Genomic DNA, 13,205 nt, shown 5'->3' on the forward strand with positions numbered 1-13,205 from the left:
TGTGTTTTCCACGAATATAATAAAACCAAAAATATCGTAATCTGTGAAAGTAATAAAAATACCCATATAGGTGACTTTTAAAACCGTGTTTCACTTTATTAAATCCTTAATGACTATATCCGTAAAATAATACATTTTAATAATTTTAATATTTTAATATTATTTAAAATATTATAATTTTTAGTATTTATATAAAATAAAAATTGCGCCTCCAGCGCGATCATTTTAAACTGCGCCCTTGGCCACCACTCACCTTGCCAATGCCTAGATACGGCACTGTCTGCAGTATAAAAGAAGAATTGTAAAAAAGATTATTATAGCACATCGAAAACACGAAATATAAGTGGCGGGCGTCAAAAAACCAGAGTGGCGGGACTGCGGGAGAATACGTGAGCGTCAACTAAACCAGTTGGATTGTGATTTTTGGTTTATTTTTATTCTCTTTCGGTTTTATTATATATGCATTTTATTTGATTAATTAATTGTTAAATTTAAGACCGATTTAAGCCATTATTATTACTATTTTATATTGTTAACAAATATCATACATTTTATTTTTTTTCTCTATGTATTTATGTATTGATTAAGTATGCTGTGTAGTGTGTATACTGGCAAAGTTCGCTTTATTGAAAATAAAAGTTGTTACTTGTTTCTCTCTAGGAATGTGAGACGATATTCCTACCTCTCGAAAGAACTATTTTTAAATTTTTCAACGTCTAACATTTTTTGTATCATCATAGAACACCATGGTGTTCTATGGTATCATTGAACTGTATACAAAGTCCGTGGAGGAAATTTGAAATCTGTAAATTAAAATTGGTAGCGCTTTGAGAACCCCTGAATGATGTTTAATGATAACAAACGTTTTTCACTTCGTATCGGTAAGTGAATTCACATTTATTACCATTATTATTAATTATTATTATTATAATATTATATTTTAATGTAAAGTAGTATTTGATTTATTTATTATTAATATTTTAAATACGGTACCGAGCACATCGAACATTTATTTAACAATTACTATCGTCGTTATTGTCGTCGGCTTTTAGCGAAAATTCTCGTTGTTCTCCTGGATTGTCTCCTGCTTTATGGCGTACAAACTAAGTTCCGTCCTCTATGGACACGTAATGGACGTCCGCGGACTGGCCACCGGATCCGACGGTTACATTGTATCCGCGTCCAGGGACAAGACCGCTAAACTTTGGAAACCGAACAGGTATTATTTCAATAAATATGCTATTTTTTAAGTTTTTGAACGATCCCCTTGTGTTAATAATCTTACCGGCTCGTATTCTGTACGCATCGAAATGTTCTATTCGTCTTTCAAATGGCTCTGGTAAACAGTAATTTTAATTTTCTTTGTTTTTACTGGTTGTCACCGTATACAATAACAATATTCTTAGGTTGAGTAAGATATGTCTAATTATTAGCCAAAAATCGGTTATAGCTATGGTGACCAGACGTACTATTTTTCGTAGGACAGTACTCTGTTTTGACATGGTTCCTAAACTAACACTAATGTGTTTTTACTGTTTTTTATAATTTGATTATTAATTTTTATTTTATGGTTTGATCTAAAGCATTCTTATTGGTTAGTAGCACGATTTAAGATATACTAGATCGTATATATTTAAATTTTACACTTGGTATTTTTACCTTTAAAAAGTAATTTATACTTTAGTTTAAGTTTACTTTAATTCTTCAATATCAAAGTATTTTTATCATAAAGACACACATTGACAAATTAAATGAGTTGACATTATAATTTCAAATAATTGGTTTTTATAATTGATAATAATAATAAAATAAATAGAATAATCAGATGAAAAAAAAAACAATTTTTATAGAAGGAAATGAACTATGGAAATATGGGTAAAACGGGTAGAATAGTATACGCATTGGGTAATTACGACTGAGAAGGAGCTAAGTTTTAAAATGTACTTTTTTTTAAATTTTTAAATCTGGTCACCATATACTTTAATTCACTCTTAACTATTTCAATAAATACTGTATCTATTTGAATTGGAGAGGAACGGAAACCAAATTATTATTAAAAATTATATAAGTGTATCTCTTCTAATTATATCCTAAGTAATTAATAAAGAATGTAGGTACTATAAATGTTTGTATACCTTTTCTAACATTTTCTCAATTCAACCACTACATTTTCTATGTCACATCAATTTAGTAAAATTTCTCTATTCATGTATTTATTTCCAATTCATGATGGATGAATCTAGTTGTATGCACACAATATTAAATATTATTATACTTGAATATTCGAATATTTTACTATTATTTTTAATTATTATTGATGATAAACAATAGGCATTTAAGTTTTTAACCAAATATTATACAAATCATTAAAATCTATATGCAAGATTATTGGAGGTATTATTTTGTTTTTATAAAAATAACTTATTGTATCAGGATAAATTGTATAATATTTATTCGTTTTGTGTTTTTTATTTCAGTGAAAATGCTGGATTCACAGAAGTTCAAACATTCAAAGGCCATACCAATTATGTAGTATCAGTCACAATACTAAAAAAATCTGATATCTTACCAAATGGTCTCATTTTAACTGGTGGCAATGATAAACTTTTGTGTGGATTTCTTCCTGAATCACCAGAACCAGTTTTTATCGAAACTAGTCATACAAATACTGGTGAGATAAATTAACTAGCAATTTATATGATTTTTAAATGATATATAATTTAAAAATTGAATTATCATCTTTTAAATTTAGAATATAGCGAGGAATGATTGCTAATGTATAAATATATTTTTATTTGACATTTATCATAATAATTTTGTTAAAATAATTGTGATGAGTGTAATACAATTGTTACAATCACTTTTCAAGCTTCATAATGTTGATGATATTTAAACTTAAAATAAAAATTAGGAAAAGTGATTTAAAAAGTTTAACTGATTCCAACCAGTTAAAAATGTTCTGAAGGATTGGAAAATTAAACTTATCTCGAGACATGTTTATATATTTTATAATATAAAAATGTATCTTCTCATACTCATCAGATTTCAAACATTTAAATTTAGTTCTAAAAGAACTTGACAAAAATCCATCTAAAAGTGGGATTAAGAAACAATTTTTAAAATCAACAGAAGTTATTAATTGAAAATGTTATGTTAAAAAAAAATTTTTATTTATTTATTCTTTTATATATTTTAGTGTGTAAAATCATTCCTGGTATATTACCAAATACATTTTTAACTTCTTCATGGGATATGACAGCACGCCTTTGGAAAATAACAGTCAATCCTGATCATACTTATCTGCCAGTATTGCTAACAATTTTTAAAGGACATACTGCAGCTGTTTGGTCTTCAATACAACTATCTACAAATCAAGTTGTAACATGTTCAGCAGATAAAACTTTACTTATACACAACATTTTAAACGGTGATCCAGAAAATTCATCTGTTGCTATAAAAAAATTAACTGGTAATGTATATTTTTATTTTTTTGTCATATATTTAGATTTTTTTAATTGTCATCTATAAATATATTATATTGTTTTAGGCCATACTGACTGTGTGAGAGATTTAGCAGTTTTGTTGGATAATGAATTTCTGTCTTGTTCAAATGATGCTACAGTAAAACGTTGGAGTGCAGTAACTGGTGAATGTTTAGAAACGTTTTATGGTCATCCTAGCTATATTTATAGGTAAATAATTAGAAACTTTAATATTATTTTGTGATTAGTGGTTAAAATATTATAACAACTATTCTCTATTAATTTATATAAATCTATTATTTCCAATAAACCATGTAACCTTTGTGTGACATACTTATTTTACCCTTATTTGGAATAGAGTATAGATGACATCTATAATCCATACATTGAAAGAATATGATTTTTTTGTGCTTATTACTGTGCATTCATCCAGATCATAGTTGATAGAAAACAACTAGTTTTGATTTCTGTACACTAATATTCTCTAATATTGTCACTGTCAATTATTACTTTTCTTTTTTAATAATATTACTTTGTAATAGTCATTAAAATTTGTTTCTTGTCATATAGCTTAAATGTTTTTTGTGGAACTGATATGACTAATTCATTAGTTGTGACTGGTGGAGAAGATAGATACCTAAATGTTTGGCAAAGTTCTGAACAACAAGTCATATTACAACCAGCACAAAGTATATGGGCTGTAGCTATTCTTCCAAATACAGATATTGTTATTGGCTCTAGGTATGTATGTTTTAATCAAATTTTTAGTGTTGCTTCATGTAATAGTTAATCTTAATTATCACTTAAGCGCACATTAAATTATAGTAAAAATGTTAATATTAACACGTTTACCTCTGCATGAATATTCCTAATTTAGTGCCACATGCCGCGTAGAACTGTTAATAACAGTTGTTTTCTATAAAACTTAACAAAAATACGCGGGAAACAAAAACCAACTGCAATTCATTGTTTATTAATACTTTCTGAATGGCCATGATAAATATTGAAGCAATGTCTCAATGTCCGAATTATATTATGTTTTGAATAATTTAATTACTGTAATAAAAATATATTGAATTATATTTATTGTTTGTTAGTGATGGTTTAATAAGAATATTCAGTACGGATTTAAATCGCCAAGCTACGAATGAAGCTCAAGCAGCGTTCCAAGAACAAGTTGACAATGTTAACCAGGTGGCACAAAAAGAAGTTGGTGGTATTAAAGTTGATAGGTATGTTTAGTATTAGTTATAACAGTGATCTCAAACTCAAATTACTTACGGGACATATATTTTTTCAAAAAAAATTTGCAGGCCAAATTTTAAGTGTCATTTTTATACTTATACATTAAAAAAGACAAAATGAAGGCAAAGATACACAAAAAATCCATTTATCTAAATGTGACTTAATATATTATGAAATTACTTTTATTATAGTTACTATTACCAAAAATATTTATAAAAATATAAACACAGTAGTTGTTTATATTTGACTTATTATTAATACAAAATTATCATTGAAAAAATATGATGAACATTAACTTTAAAAAAAAAAAAGTGGGCAAGTGGGTATCGCTCTACTGTATTGTAGAGATGGAGAGTAGGTCACTGGTCACTATACTGGATGTGTTAAATTTGAATGCAATGATGGGTATCATTGTATACGAAAACGATTCTGAACGGAGATGATTTGTCAGTCAATGACAATTAGTTGGATATATATGTATTATTATTTATTACCTATATATTTAAATTGTAGTATATCATTATTTTATGCAATTTCGTAAAAAATTAAATTTCATACGCTCATAAAATGTTTTCTATATTGACATTGGAATTTTTTTTTACAGTTACTTGAAAGAAAACTTATGGATAACCTTGTATGAGATTTTTGAACCTTAAGTATAAATCACAAATATTTTATGAATTTTCAACTTCAAAATTCCTTGCAAATTTTTGCAATTTTGATATATTTTGTAAACATTTGAATTTTAAATGCTTATAAACCAAAATTGTGATTAATGATTAAGTACAACTTATAATAAACCTTGTAATAAATTTTAAAGATTTTTTGAAAAGCCAAATTTTTTTATCGGCATTTCAAGAAAAAAAACTTAAGAAAGTCAAAAATTGCAATTGTCTATAAGTAGCTTAATAAAGGTCAAAATATTTTGAAAATTTAATCGTAAATAGATAACCATAATATAAACATTTGGTAAAAATTTCAAGTATTTACAATGATTCGTTTTTGAGTTCCAGCAAAATCAAAATATCGATTTTGTCAAAAAGTGGTTATGCGTAAAAATTTCCGTTTTTTCCGTTATTTTTCAGGGTTTTTCCTGATGCTTAAAAGCTGCTGGAAATTATTTACTTTTGACCTCCCAAAGTATCAACTAGATGAATTTTCCTTTTCAAAAAAGGGGCTGAAGTCGAAAATCGAAGCATTATTACTACTCCAAAACGTGATGACAGACACAAAATAAAAAAAAACACACATCATTGTAAAATCAATACATTCATCACTCCGTTCAGAATCTAAAATTATAATTTAAATTTTTAAAATAGCTTCAATATTTGATAATTTTTATTTTTGAGTTGCACTTGAAACTTGACATATTTTCTTTTGTACCAAGCCGTCTATATTTGCGCAAAAATTTCTTAATGCCAAATGTAAAACAGATTGTAGTTTGACATTTGAAATTTGATTTCAACTTTTTGATTTATTTAATTTCATGAGAGAAAATAATTGTTCACATACTCTTATGTATATCGGATTTCAAATATTTTATCGAGTATAATGGGATTTTTGAACAAGTAAAAATAAAACATGAACGTTTGATAATATTTTATGTATTAATAAAATGATGAAAAATTAACAATTTTAACAATTTTTTTTTATATTTTTGTTCAAAATGTATTTTTATTGCGGGCCACATTGAAAGGGTATTGTGGCCCGCGGGCCGTATGTTTGAGACTACTGAGTTAATATTAAATTATGAAACAAACAATTTTATTTTACTTATGTATATTCAATAGTTTGCCTGGACCAGAAGTACTATATAAACCTGGAAAAAGTGATGGCCAAATAATAATGGTTAATGAAAACGGAAAACCTATCTGTTATAAGTGGTTATCAAATGAATGTAAATGGGATAAAGTTGGAGATGTCTTAAGTGCATCTGATCCAAATAAGAACATGCATGAAGGAAAGGTAATAATATAGGATTATTTAAAATAATCATCCAATGCTTTGAACCTGACTTCCTGGATCACCTTATTTTACGCCATGCGACTCTGTACTTAGCGGATATGTTAAAGATACTGGTTATGTACCACTATTATTATCAATTAAAGAGTAACTAAAAATTAACACAGTCAATTATGATGTATAAATATGGAATGAATTAGAATTCCAACTAGATATTGTTCTTGTAACCGAGGGAAGCCACGTAGAACATTTATTGACATTAAATAAATTTGAAAATGTATTCTTTTATTTATTGTATCATATGTTACTCTAAAACTAAAAAAATATTAGTGTTTATATTGGGTGAATCAATTTGAATAACCTGTATTGCTAATAATTATTAAGTTTTTCAATTTATTGTAATTTATAGGAGTATGATTTTGTATGGAACGTTGATATAGAAGATGGTGCACCTCCTCTCAAATTACCTTTTAACAGAGATGAAGATCCTTGGGTGGTAGCTCAAGCATTTATACACAAACACAATTTACCACAATCTTATTTAGAAACTGTGGCAAACTTTATAATTTCAAATTCAAAAACTGCTCCTCCACCACTACCTGCTAGTCAAGGTTATGTAGATCCTTATACTGGAGCTGCTAGGTATGTACCATCAAGTAACGTTACTTCTTCATCTGGAACAAATGGTCAAAACCATTTTACTGAACAGCTGGGTCAAGCATCTTCAGGTTACAACAAATTTTTCCCTCAAGCTACCTATTTAAAATTTGATCAAGCCAATACTACAACCATTTTAAGTTAGTAAAGATAAAAATATTTAAAATAATATATTATTCATTATAATATACTTGCATTTTATCTGATTGTTGTCTATTTTAGATAAGATAGAAGAATTCAATAAAAAAGCAGGTGACTCATTTAATAAACTCAACCAAAGTCAACTTGATTCCCTTGTGAAACTTTGTGATGTAAATATTAATCCTGATGAGAATTCTATAAAGATTTTAATCAATTTACTAGATTGGCCCAAAGGTTAATAATAATCCTACAAATTATAATATAACATATATTTATAAAATTACACTAAAATATTGTTTCATTTAAGATATTTTATTTCCTGTATTGGATATTACAAGACTGGCTGTACGCAATAAACATGTAAATAATCTATTGTGTTCAAACAACTTAATTATGGATAAATTAATTCCACACATTTATGATACTGATAAGCCTACTAATCAAATGTTGGCGTTTAGATGTTTATGTAATTTAATGCATCACGAAAAAGGAGAACTTCTTGTAGTAAAATACTATGAAGAGTTCTTAAAACTTATTCAAAATTTATCTAATGAAAACCTTTCTCCAAAACAGCTTCAAGTGAGACATAGTTGTTGATATTTTCATTTTTAAATTTGATTTATAAATAATTTACAATGTTAATTAATTTATAATAGATTGCTGTAGCCACATTGATGCTGAATTTTAGTGTTATGATCAAACAATCTGATGATGAAATAGCTATACAGACTGTGAATAATACCATAAATACAGTATGCCCAAAGCTGACTGAACCTGAAGCAATGTTCCGTTGTTTTGTAGCTATTGGAACCTTATTAAGTTTAAAGTATCCTCCGACTTTGTCGGAACAAATTAGAGATTATATTGAACTGATGGCATCGAATTCAGAACCATCAAAGGTATTATCATGTTGTAAACATTTGATGACAATTATTGGAAAGTAATCAAATTAAAAAATATTATTAATATATTTTATACTTTATAATAAATTGAAATGTAAGAATGGGAATAAATTGTTAATAAAACATTAATTATAAGTATAATATTTATAATTTTTAAAAGAAAATAATATTGTACATTTTTTCTACTGTTTATAAATGTTGAATAATAATTTTTGATAGGTATTGTATTGTTATGTATCTAAGAAATACCTTGTCTAAATGAATTAAACCGAAAAAAATAAATACAGTTTTATTCTATGATTTTATAATTTATTTTGTTTTATAGTTTTATTATAATTTAAAAGGTATTCCACTAAATGGTACTTCATTTTTATAATTCTGCTTTAGTATAATATCTAATTTAATTTCGGGAGCTTCTACATGTGGAAACATCAAAATATCTTCTTTTCGTGGAATGAAAGTTTTATTGTACCACCCATACCTACAAAAAAAATGAACTTAAAAACCATGCTGCGTTAAATGTTTAATATATATTAAAAAAAAATTTTCATTGACATATTTATTATGTACAGTTCAATATTTACCTTTGACTTTCAGTTTTTGGAGAAGGAAATTTGTTCTTTGGCCCTAAAGATTTAGCTTGTGCCAAAAGTTTTATGTAGTGATCGTTTGGTTCACCTTGATTGACATTTGCTTCGTGGCGAGCATAAAATTTTCCTGTTACAGGTGATGCTATAAATTACATAATGTGTTCAAATGCTCATCAAGTTTAACCAGTGTAACATAAAAATATTTTAATGATGCTCTAAAGCAATGGTCGCCAATTAATATTTTTGGAGGGCCACTTAAGGAATTCAAGAAATTTTTGGGGACTGTGAAAATTTTATGTACTTACATATTTATTCATTGAAAGTAAATGCAAAATCAAAAAAATCAAACCTAATTTCTTGTCTGCTGGTTAGAAAATATTTGTTCATAGACTGCTATTTGATGGCCTCTGTTCAACTTAAGAAACATACTCGTCGGCGACCAGTTTTGGTCGGATGGTACTCAAAAACCATTTCTTTTTAACCTACACTTAGTCAACCATCTGTAAGCCTACTGTGTTACTGAGCCAATGAGCCCTGCACTCAAGTCAGCCACCAAGTGCGTTTCTTATGCTGAACTGAGTATAGAGTTTAGGCTTATAATTAAGTAATCCTAGTAAAAAAATTTGTTAGTGAGGGTTGGTTCCGTACCTGCACTGAGAAACATATTAGCCTGAATCCATGGTAACATGATCATAGTAAAACTATCATATCTTTTATTTTTAATTAAATTTAATGATTTAATGAAAAAAAAGATTGTACAATCTGTAAATGAAGCTTTTTATAATAGTTAATAAGCACACATGATTTACGGTTTATATAAAATAAAATAATGTTAGTTAATTTTTAAGAGGAGCTTAAATGCAAAAGATCCACTGATTTAACTCCGCGACTATTATAAATTCATAACTAACCTTTTAAGTTAGGTCGAAACGTTGTGTAAACTTTTTGAAATTTTTTTTCTTTTTTGTACAATTCAACCAAAAGAGTGTAGTCGTACATTATGTGTGTTTCGTGTGACTAAAAAAAAAAAAAATAGAATAGTTTTTTTTTATAGTTACAAATAATTTTGTTATAAAGTAACAAACACAAAATTAAAATGGTTATTAGTCGCCTTCACTACCATAGCTGATAGTTGCATTCGCTACGCCCTACGAAAAAAATAACAATCAATCACATTTTTTTCGAATTCCCTTAATGATGGTATTTGTCTTGCCGGCTAACGATCATCTCTGTTGTAAACTTACCAACCTATAAACTAAAACATGTTTTAAAGTCTAAAAACTATGCTAATCCCATTGTTACTTTCTGGGCTTTATCCAGAATTAGGAATTTGGGATTAATACATTGTTTAGAACTGATTTAATATTACGTACAATATTGCTGTTATTTAAAAGTATATGCTTGCTTAATAACGTGTTATTTACGCCTAATTTAAAGTCTAATTATAGGAGAACTTGGACATGGTCAAAAACATCGTACATTTATTTATATATTTATCTAAGAACCCATTTTATACCTACGCTTAATATTATTTTTTAAATTATAAACGTGGTTTGTTGTTTTTTTTATTATACAGTGTTATATCTTTAGGTACCTATACAGAACTTTTGATTTTAATTATCTTAGACTAGAGGATATCAATACACTCTCCTCTCCCTCACAATTCATAAACAATTCATCTATGTATAGCAAAATGTTGAATAATCCTATAGTAAAATAGTCTATTACAAAAATAACATATAGTATAGTGATTATAAGGGATTGATATAAATTATTTATCTAAGTATCAATTTGTAGGTAACTTATTTAAATGTATAAAAAAAATTTTTTGTATTTTTAAAGTAAAATATTAAAATATAAAACCGATACGAAAAACCATAAAAAATATTATTCTTTATAATTTTTGTATAATACGTTATTTTATTATAAGATTATTTAAAAAAAAATAATAATTTTACATGAATGTTTTTTCTAACGTCGGTAGTAGAGAAATGAAACGTGTTATTTTATTGAGACAATGTTCATAAACATTCTCCAGATGAGGGATCGCGGGCACTCACAAAGTCACAACTTTCCCTCACTTAGTTATATATATTATTTGAATATCAATTTTTTATTTTTTATTTTAATTAAGTGTCCAAAATAAAATTTAATTTAAATTATTAATTAAGATTTTTTTTTTCTTACCTTTGAAAAATTTGCGATCTTTTAAACATGCAGTGTGTCGGAAGTTGACAAGTTGTATATAAGGTATTTAGGTATAATATATGGATAAAATACGTGTGTATCGTGCCTATACTTTATCACTTTAAACAGTTAAACGAAATGATCACTAATTGTTACACCTGGCTATATAATACTCTGTCGTACTGTGCATATTATAATTTATAATAGTAATTAATAATTATTATACATGGCATTGAAAATTTCAAATCTTGCAGAAGACTAGTATACCTACTCTCGAGTCATGACTAAATAATAATAATAACATACTGACTGTTATATGGGCACGTGACACATAAATATAAATAATATGTTTGGTAGCTTTTTTATAATATGTGCCATTCACGCAAGTATAATACCTATATATACATTTATTCGAAAAAAACTATTACTCCAATTTAATATATAACTATATAGTTAAGAAAAAGGTATCTTCTATATATCCCTACGCATGCAACATGCACCGTATTTATTTTTTTATAAACAGCTCCGATTCGATTTTAAAATCTGATTATCTGAACTACTTGAACTCAATATATATATCTGTATACTTTTTATGATAGGTATGTACTATAGATATAAATAATGTAATTGCGGGTTGAGAACGCAGAAGGGGGAGTTCACATAAAAACGTTTCTATACAGGATGATATTTTAACGTAAAGCTGCTTTACTAAAACACTCATTATTGTTTCGAAATCTATTAACGATTTTAAAAAAATATATTTTATTTATACTTAATTTGATGTTGAACATCTTGGCATTTTTTTTACTAAATATAGTCGTATAGGTTATAAGCAAGGTTCGGGACTTAAAGCATTTGCTTATTTTTATGGATTGACTTTCAATGTAGCAGAGTGTTATGGAAGTGTATGTCATGTTACAACATGTTCAATTATGAAATTTGAAAGTGCTTTTTTTTTGCTTTTTTCAACGATTTTTTAAAAAGATGCTTATTTCCAGTTTTTAATGTTTTTATGATTATTTTTGCTTTTTTGACCAGTTTTCTACTTTTTATAGTTTTTTTTCAGAAAATCCCTCGGAAAATTTATAAACAATAAGGCAAAATGTCTCGTAAGTTAAGTTTGATTTTTTTATAATATAAAGATTTATTTATTTTTTTTGATTTTTTAGTGAGAAACTTTTCCCAGTCATTTTGTTTCAATATTTAATTATATTATTTTTAGTACAGTTACAAATTATGTCTAGTGCCTACCTAGTACCATTGCGTATAATAAAAATAAATTTAAAAATGTCTAGTGCCAACGAATTTATTTGAATATCAACAATAAACATTAATTAACTAAAATTGTGATTTGTTCAAATACTCAGTATCGTCAAAATTTGAATTTAAAATGTCTACATGAAAATATTGTGCTTATAGGTTTATACATATTTTGTACATCTATATAGTTTATATTTTTTGTTTTCATTTTACATTCTTATGAAGAAAATGATTGTATTTCATTTTCAATCATTTTTACCAAACCAGCATTTTCTTATCAAAATATTTTATAGAAAAAAAAAATTTAAATGCTTATAATAATAGCTCAGTATTTAAATATTTTGAAAATTATCCCATAGATATAGAAAATAAATTTGATGAAAATTTCAAGTATCTAATTTTATAGAAATATTATAAATGTTTAAATTTATTATGTATATATATTTATTTATAAGTTGGTTAGAATTCGTTTTAAGTTATTTCAAAATAAGAAAATTGATTTGGTCAAAAACTGGTTTTGCATAAAATTACTGTTTCTCAAATATTTTACTGAAACTAAAGTACCAACTTTATTCCCTATACTTACTAACTATATACTAACTTTATATACTAGAAAAGATAATGAAGGTAAAATCAAATCGTTTTTTCTATTATATGAAAAATAGATAAAAATAAATAAAAATTTATATGAAAAACACATTATTGTTAAGTCAATTGCATACCAAATTCCCAAAAGCCAATAAGCTCATCGCGCCGTTCAGAAACAAAAATCATAAACT

General features: G+C 26.6%; 2 protein-coding genes across 5 annotated transcripts; one reads left to right on the top strand and one right to left on the bottom strand.

Moving 5' to 3' along the window:
- The first annotated feature begins 898 nt into the window (after positions 1-898).
- On the top strand, positions 899-8,697 carry LOC132921107 (phospholipase A-2-activating protein). Its single transcript, XM_060983943.1, has 11 exons — positions 899-1,219; positions 2,478-2,671; positions 3,197-3,469; positions 3,548-3,692; positions 4,053-4,223; positions 4,580-4,714; positions 6,518-6,692; positions 7,099-7,486; positions 7,569-7,721; positions 7,795-8,066; positions 8,144-8,697. The coding sequence occupies exons 1-11, from the start codon at positions 1,092-1,094 to the stop codon at positions 8,429-8,431; spliced, it is 2,322 nt and encodes a 773-aa protein (XP_060839926.1). The 5' UTR covers positions 899-1,091; the 3' UTR covers positions 8,432-8,697.
- Positions 8,677-11,431, bottom strand: LOC132921108 (cilia- and flagella-associated protein 144-like). 4 transcript variants are annotated; one of them, XM_060983946.1, is made up of 4 exons: positions 11,167-11,431; positions 9,891-9,996; positions 8,974-9,121; positions 8,677-8,870 (listed from the first exon to the last, which is right to left on the bottom strand). In XM_060983946.1, the coding sequence occupies exons 2-4, from the start codon at positions 9,976-9,978 to the stop codon at positions 8,720-8,722; spliced, it is 387 nt and encodes a 128-aa protein (XP_060839929.1). In that variant the 5' UTR covers positions 9,979-9,996; positions 11,167-11,431; the 3' UTR covers positions 8,677-8,719. The 4 variants fall into 4 exon arrangements, with proteins under 4 accessions (XP_060839929.1, XP_060839930.1, XP_060839928.1 ...); XM_060983947.1 differs by lacking the exon at positions 11,167-11,431 and adding an exon at positions 10,154-10,337; XM_060983945.1 differs by lacking the exon at positions 11,167-11,431 and adding an exon at positions 10,100-10,337 and having other exon boundaries at positions 8,974-9,106.
- Between the last annotated feature and the right edge of the window lie 1,774 nt (positions 11,432-13,205).

The sequence above is a fragment of the Rhopalosiphum padi genome, chromosome 2, assembly GCF_020882245.1.
Source record: "Rhopalosiphum padi isolate XX-2018 chromosome 2, ASM2088224v1, whole genome shotgun sequence".
Taxonomy (NCBI): Eukaryota; Metazoa; Arthropoda; class Insecta; order Hemiptera; family Aphididae; genus Rhopalosiphum; species Rhopalosiphum padi.